At 43.8% G+C, this 7,785-nt stretch overlaps 1 protein-coding gene across 1 annotated transcript; it reads left to right on the top strand.

Annotated features, from left to right (window-relative positions):
- Positions 1–6,912: 6,912 nt before the first annotated feature.
- Positions 6,913–7,143, top strand: LOC121148147 (small nuclear ribonucleoprotein G-like). The gene has a single exon (XM_040968217.1). The coding sequence runs from the start codon at positions 6,913–6,915 to the stop codon at positions 7,141–7,143; it is 231 nt and encodes a 76-aa protein (XP_040824151.1).
- The last annotated feature ends 642 nt before the right edge of the window (positions 7,144–7,785 follow it).

Genomic DNA, 7,785 nt, shown 5'->3' with positions numbered 1-7,785 from the left:
TGGCAGCTCCTCCCTCTACAACCACCAACATCCCATACAGGCTCAGTTCTTGTCCCAGCTGTTCCACTTCTGGCCTGGGAAAGCAGTAGAGGATGGCCCAAAGCCTTGGGACCCTGCACCTGTATTGGAGACTTGGAAGAAACCCCTGGCTCCTGGTTTCTGGCTTTGGATTCGCTCAGCTCCGGCCATTGCAGCCATTTGGGGAGTGAACCAGTGATATACAATCTTTCTCTCTCTCTGTCTATCCTTCTCTGTAAATCTGCCTTTCTTTTTTTTTTTTTAAAGATTTATTTTTATTATTTTTTCATTGGAAAGGTGGATATACAGAGAGGAGAGACAGAGAGGAAGATCTTCCTTCCGATGATTCACTCCCCAAGTGAGCGCAACGGGCCGATACTATGCCGATCCGAAGCCAGGAGCCTCTTCCGGGTCTCCCACGCGGGTGCAGGTTCCCAAAGCTTTGGGCTGTCCTCGACTGCTTTCCCAGGCCACAGGCAGGGAGCTGGAAGGGAAGCGGGGCTGCCGGGATTAGAACCGGCGCCCATATGGGATCCCGGGCGTGCAAGGCGAGGACCTTTAACCACTTGCGCCACCGCGCCGGGCCCAAATCTGCCTTTCCAATAATTTTTTTTTAATTTACAGACAGAATACCCTTAGATATATAATGATAAAATAATTAGTTTCATCATTTCAAAAACTCATACAATTTCTGTTGATCACCCTAAAGTCCTAAGTTATACCTAGTGTAGAATAGCAACAAGAAGAAATATACAACCAAAATTAACAATGAAGATAAAAAAACAAACTCAATGACAATTTCTAATTACATGTAGGAAACATATAGATAATGGTTGAACATTATTGGATCTCGTTCAAAAATTAAATCTAGCCAGCAGATGTAAATTGTTTTTACAAGCTTATCAAAGCAAGTTTCATTTTATCTCTCAGAAACTGTCTGGTTTTTATAATTTGTATTTCTGGACATTCATCCCAAATTATTTGATTCTTGACTGTCACAAGACTGTTTCTCTATGAATACAAGTCAGCTGAGACATGTCTATTAAGCCGAGTGTCACAAATAGTTTCAGGCAAAACGTATTCTCCTTTCAATGAATTAAGCCGGGTTTACTATTTCAGGAAACTTGTGTTGAATTATTCAATCAAATCAGTGACAGTCAGTTATCATCATCTGCATTTTATCCACAGAAACCATGTGTCCTTTGTAAGCTTCCTGGTAGCACTGAAATCTTACTGATCTTGCCCTTTATGGTAAAGCCTTGGCCCCGGGGTTCTTTTCTAACATAGATGGGAAAACAAATGGAACTGAAAAATTGTATAAAAAAAAAATTCTTCCTCCCACTGGCTCTTAATTTTTAAACTAAAGACTGAATCTGTGGGAAGTGAAAACTGTTTTTCATCCAAGCAACTGTTCAAGTACAACAATCCCAAACGAAACCTTGAGTTGATGAGCACCACACCTACCCTTGTCATTTTTTCCAGGACTCTCCTTGGTTTCTGTGAAAACAACTAGACGCCCATGCCTATTACAGAGCAGAAACCACAGCAAAGATGAGCTGAGTCACCAACCCCATTAACTGTTCTGAGATTGCTACTAACTCACTGGGGGCAAAAATCAAGCAGAACAAATCTTTGCAAACTGCCCTCATCACAGGCTTGTGTCAAGCAAATATATTGTGAAATGAGTTCTTTTTTAAAATAAGAAGAGATTTACAGCACATTATTGGGATAAATAGACTGAAAAAAATGCAATCTAACCTAGTAAACGGAAAACAAAGTATGAAGCTAAAAGGTCATTCATTCAGCACGGCAGTAGTAGCTCAGAATCATGAGAAGTAACAGAGGAAATTGAATTCAATATTCACTCTCTCCAGCTCCTGACATACCTTCCTTCTTTCTGCTTATTGTCTACTTCATCTTATTTAGACTAGCAACTGCACTAGCTTGTATGCTCCCCAACTGGAAAAATGCTCACTGGGTGGCTACAAATGTCAGCTTTGCTTTTATTATGAAAGCACTGCTCACGGAGCAGGCTTTGGCACAGACGTTTTAAGGCTGATTGAAACATTCATAGCACATATTAGAAGGCCAAGATCTGAGTCCATCTCTGCTTGTGAGTCCAGCTGCCTGATACTATGCACCCTGGGGTCAGAAGGTGACAGTTCAAGTCGTTGGTTCTCTGCCACCCATGGGGAAGATTCCTGTTGAGTTCTGAACTACTGGGCTTCCTCCTCAGCCAGGCTCGGCTACTGCAGCCTTTGGGAAGTGGAAGAGCAGAAAAAGATTTTCTTGAATTTTTCTCCATTTTCTCTCCTTCTACCTTGGCTTTTCAAATAAGTAAAAACTCAAACAAAAACAGAGGAAACTATGCATGTCAGACTCACAATTATGCATGTTAGATTCAGAGTTACTGGTTAATATCCGTATTTTTAAATACAGAAAAGGAAGAAAGGACGACAGGAGGGAGGAGTACAGGAACTTAATGGATGGCAAATTCCTGTTTGGTGGTTTAAAGGTCACTCACGGGGTCGGACTTGGGCCTGGCAGTGAAGGTACTGATTAAAATACCCACATAACATGGTGAAATGCCTGGACTCAAATCCCAGCTCTGCCCCCAGTTGCAGCTGTTTACTAAATGTGCATTATGGAATACAACAGCTAGTGATTCAAACAGCTACATCTCTTCCATTGCTATGGAAGACCTGAGTTGAGGTCCTAGCTCCTGGCTTGACCCAGCCCTAGCTCTTCTGGAAATCTGGAGAATGAATGAGTGGGTGGAAGTTCTCTGTCTCTGAAATACAACGCTAACATTTTAAACATAAATAAAAAGGTAACTCAAATCAGTATACCTTTGATTATATATTGACACAGACGTGTTTAACAAAAAAAAGTTTCAATCCCTTCTGTGCCTTGGGAAAACAAAAAAATAGATGTGGGGGCTATTTTGCATTCCATCCATAGGCACCAAACCTTTTAGTTTAATCTTATACGCTGAGCCAGTAAACATACACACACTAAATCCATGAACACACACGCACGCACGCATATTCACCACGTGAACACATGAGACAATGCTTTAGCATATGCATTGCACTGAAAGCCTTTGACACTGATTTCCTCCCTCCCTCCTTCCTCCTCTCCTTGCTTCCTCCGTGCTTGTGCATGCTCTTTCAGTTTCCTACGCCTAAGTGCATCATGACCTACAAGATGACAGTATTGCCCTTCAGGAGGCCACTGCCACTGTTTGAGAGCCACGAGGCCTAGGACCCTGGCTGACATGAGGTCTGGTCAAATCTCAATGGAGCAGGAATGTTCTGTCCCTGAGAGATGACCAGGATGGATGTTGAATCAAGGATACTCATGGTTCACCAAACTCCTGGTAAGGTTCAAGACCAGTAAGTGCCATTTGCAGCCAAGCAAAGCTGAGAAACGGACCCCTGACATTCAGGCAGATCATGTCCTGAAACAGCAGGCTTTGCACAGCCTTGTCAGCCCCCATCTCCGCCCTACGAGACTTCAGTGATCATGCGTGCTCACTACTACTGTAACCGGAAACTCTCTGCCTCATTTCCAAGGAGATCAAGGGCTCAGCCCTGCTTTACCTGAGAAAATTCATCTGAGACACTGGAGATGCCTCATGGCTGCATAGAGACTCACACACCTGTCCAGGCAGGAAAGACTTCAGCTAGGGCATTTCCATCTGTGACAGGAAGTCGAGGAAGCTACTAGGAGGACCCAGGAGAGAGAAGGCATCAATAGAGCTCAACGGAACTCATCTTTCAGAGCCGAGAATCTGAGTGAGGAGAAAAATGGGGCACTCCACACATTTCACTTACTGAGTCAAAAACAGCACCAACACTCAACACTGGACAAAAACACAAACTCACAGACAATTGTGCTTCTTTAAAAGTTGCTTTATATTTATTTTATAGACAGATTTTGCAGAGAGAATTGGCTTATTCGCTCCCCAAATGGTCACAAAAGCCAGATCTGAGCCTATTCACAGCCCATCTTCCAGGTAGCCCATGTGAGTGCAGGGTCCCAAGGACCTGGGGCATTTATTGCTGCTTTCCCATGCCATAAGCAGGGAGCTGGATCAGGAAGTAGAGCAATCGGCTTATATGGGCTGTTGGCACTGCAAGTGAAGGATTAGCTTGCTGCACCATACTTATAATCCTTTGGTTTCTGTGCTCTTATTTTTGATTCACATGATAAGAGGAATAGCAATTTGGTACATTTTGAGGTTTAGGAAATGACAAGTGACATTTTTTAAATTTCACATTTCATGGGAATTAGGACCTGAAAAAAAAATCATGGTTTTAGTGCTCTCAAGAGCCCCAAGTTAAAAACCTTAAATGCTGTGATAAATCTGTCCAATAGCGGTCGGGAAGGCTGGCATTCTGGTGTGGCAAATTAAGCTTACACTGGTGGTGCCAGCCTCCATTCTAGAGCAACAGTGGAAGTTCCAGTTGCTTCACTTTCAACCCAGCTTCTCGCTAATAAACCAGAGAAGGTGGCAGTCGAGGTCCAAGCACTTGGGCCTTGTCACTCACACAGGCTCACGTCTTCAGCCCAGGCCAGTCCTGGAGGTTACAGCTACCCAGGAAGTGAGCCAGCATTTAGATTTCTCTGTCTCAGTCTCAGCCTGTCTCTACTACACTGTCTTTCAAATACACAGTACAAATACATATTTAAGAAGAGTCTTCTCAAAGTAAATGAGGGTAGTTTCAAATGCGTGAAAGCAACTTAATACTTTTATACTGTCTTCTGGAAACTTTAAGTGAGGCAGTGGTTCTTCCTGAAGTCGCCCAGCTGCATCCATCGCTCATTAAGAATCAAAGGCAGAGGACGGGCGAAGTCAGAAACATCCTCCGTGGTTGCCGGGACACAAATATGAGACCTTTAGCTCCTGTTTCTCCCACAGATGGTAGTAATTGGGCTTTGGAACATAGTGGACAGTCAGATGAACAATAAAATCGCCTGATACCTTGGAAAGGTCGTGTCACACTGGAGTTAGAGAAACACTGCAGATTTTCCCCATAACTGCTTATAAGATTTCTTTGTGTTTTTTTCCGGTTTAGTCTCTCTGTGAACTGCTATGTGGCTTGTGAAGCAGGGACTCCTGATCTAGCCATGAAATTAATGCACTGGGGGAAAATGACGAAGCTGATTCTCTATTAAGCTCAAACTTCATAATCGGAGTACAAAGAGGATCTCCAAAAGCCCAGGGAAAAGTGAACTGAGCCTTCTAAGCTAGGTTTATTTCAGCACATTTTGAACGCACACCTCTTAGGGTGTACACCCTCTGAGAATCAACTGCAAATTTTTTTGTCGCACAATAAAATTCTCTTTCATTTGCGTATGTATTTGTTTGAAAGCCGGCAGACACACAGAGAGAACTTCCATGTAACTAGCTTATTCTCCAAACACCTGCGACAAGCAGAGCTGGACCCATCTGAAAACTCAATCCAAGTCTACCCTGGGGACAGGAGCTGAGGGACGGGAGCCATCCTGTCGCCTCCTGCTGTTATTGGTCTTTATGCACAGACAGCCGGAGTGAGGAAGAAGAGTCAGGCACTAAAGCCAGCCACTGCTGAGACAAAATACGGGATACAAGCCTCTTAACTGTTACCTGAACGCTGGCCCTCAACCTTTTAACTCAACAGTCCCGCCAATGTTTTTAAATCCTTTCAGACAGCCATTTGCTTTTCATATAACTGAAATCCTTATAGGAACAAGGGAAAGAGACTGCGTATTTCCAAGCTGTTGCCAAATATCTTTTGGTCCCGTCCTCTGACAGCCAATACAGTTTTATAACATAAATACAACGAGTGTTCAGGGAAGCACGTCACCTTGATCCTTGCTTTCTGAGGACCAAGGGCACGCATGACCATCTCTGCAAGCTCGACACTGTTGGCTAGCAGCCGATCAGGGTGGAAACACTGAGAGATGTTAATGGGAATAATAAATAATTAGCAGAGATGTTAGAAGAAATCCAATCAGCCCAAGTAACTGTGTCATGCCCTTGATTAGGACCCGTTATGCTAAGGAGCTGTCAGAACCCTGGGATTGAGAGGCCAACAGCTGACCTCGCCTTAGGCAACTAGCATTTCATCCAAACTCCTATTTAAGAGTCAGGACTCATTTATTCATGACTTGGATGTCACACGCAATTTTGCCCGGATTCATGTGGACAGGTACCTCCTGCATCTGGTAACAAGACCGGCCTTGGTGAAAACTCAATTGACCTTGACTCACCCGGGACCTGATGTGGTTTGGGGTATCTCATAGTCTCCCTGAGGCCTGGCCTCTTCCTCTCTAAGCTAACCTTCTCCCAGCATCCAAAACCCATCCAGCCAGCCACTCGGAACTGAACGTGGAAACATCTTCCAAGCCGTCATTCATGCTTGGATGCTTTTAGCCCTTGATTTCTCCTTAGCCTTGATGACTGGAAGCCCTGTACTTCGAGCTCACCTGCGCCAACACATCCTCAGACACATCGTTTGATAATTAGCCCACAGCTATGCAGCCGGATCTGGGTCTCTGGGGTTCAGAATACGTTTCTCCTTGGTTCGCGTGTCATTCCTCTTTTAACTCTCAGGTTGCAGAATGCTGGTCCTTCTCTGGGTTCTGTGATGGGGAGAAGTATACTGCCATTACTCAACAAGTAGGCTACCATTACTTTTTAAAATCACTTTTGTCACAGTGACTTTTAAACACTGGATGTAATTGGTTCAAAGGAATCAATCGATTAATAGGAATGAATGATCCTTAAACAATAAAGGAGGGGGCAAGTTTGCAAATATATTTTCAGGACCCATCTCAATTGACCATACAGAAACTTGTCAAGCCGATTGTATTTCCAGGAGTCTGTGAGCACCACGAGCCGCTGCCATGAGCAAAGCTCACCCTCCCATGTTGAAAAAGTTTGTGGACAAGAAATTGTCATTAAAATGCAATGGCAGCAGACATGTCCAGGGGATACTGCGAGGATTTGATCCCTTCATGAATCTGGTGATATATGAATGTGTGGAGATGGCAAATGGTGGACAGCAGAACAATATTGGGATGGTGGCAATACAAGCCAATGGTATCATCATGTTAGAAGCCTCGGAACAAGTATAATGAGTGTTTGGCAAAGAAATCCATGTCTGCTCTCCAAAAGGACCTGCTTTGCTATGATGTGATATGAAAGTTGGAACATGTACATTTTCATGGCTTTTGGGTTTTTTTTTTAAATAAACTTTTGTGATAGTTTAAAAAAAAAGGAAGAAGAAAGAAACAAACTCATCAAGTCTTGAGTAAATACCTCAGGTTAGCTTTCCAAGATCCAATTATTATGAGAAGTTCTCTACTTAACAGGAAAAGCTGGGGCTGGTGCCATGGCACCGTTGGCTAGGCTACCACCTGCAATGCCAGCATCCCAGTGGACACTGGTTCAAGTCCCTGCTGCTTCACTTCCCATCCAATTCCCTGCTAGTATACCTGAGAAAGCAGTAGAAGGTGGTCCAGGTTCTTCGGCTCCTGTACATATGTAGGAGATCCGGAAGAAGCCCCTGGTTCCCAGACTTGGGCCAGTCCACCTGAGACCTTTACTGCCATTTGGGGACTGAACCAGCTGCTGGAAGATACCTATGTGTATACGTGTGTCTCCTTCTTCCTGTAAATCTGCATTCCAAATAAAAATAGAAAGATCTTTTTAAAAAGAGCGAACTAGAAAAATTAGGTCAGCTACCGCAAAAGCTTTGCAGTACTGACTAGGTGGTT

This window comes from Ochotona curzoniae, unplaced genomic scaffold (assembly GCF_017591425.1).
Source record: "Ochotona curzoniae isolate NIBS_2020 unplaced genomic scaffold, NIBS_Ocur_1.0 scaffold_4683, whole genome shotgun sequence".
Lineage (NCBI taxonomy): Eukaryota > Metazoa > Chordata > Mammalia > Lagomorpha > Ochotonidae > Ochotona > Ochotona curzoniae.
This window is presented reverse-complemented; position numbering and strand designations above follow the sequence as displayed.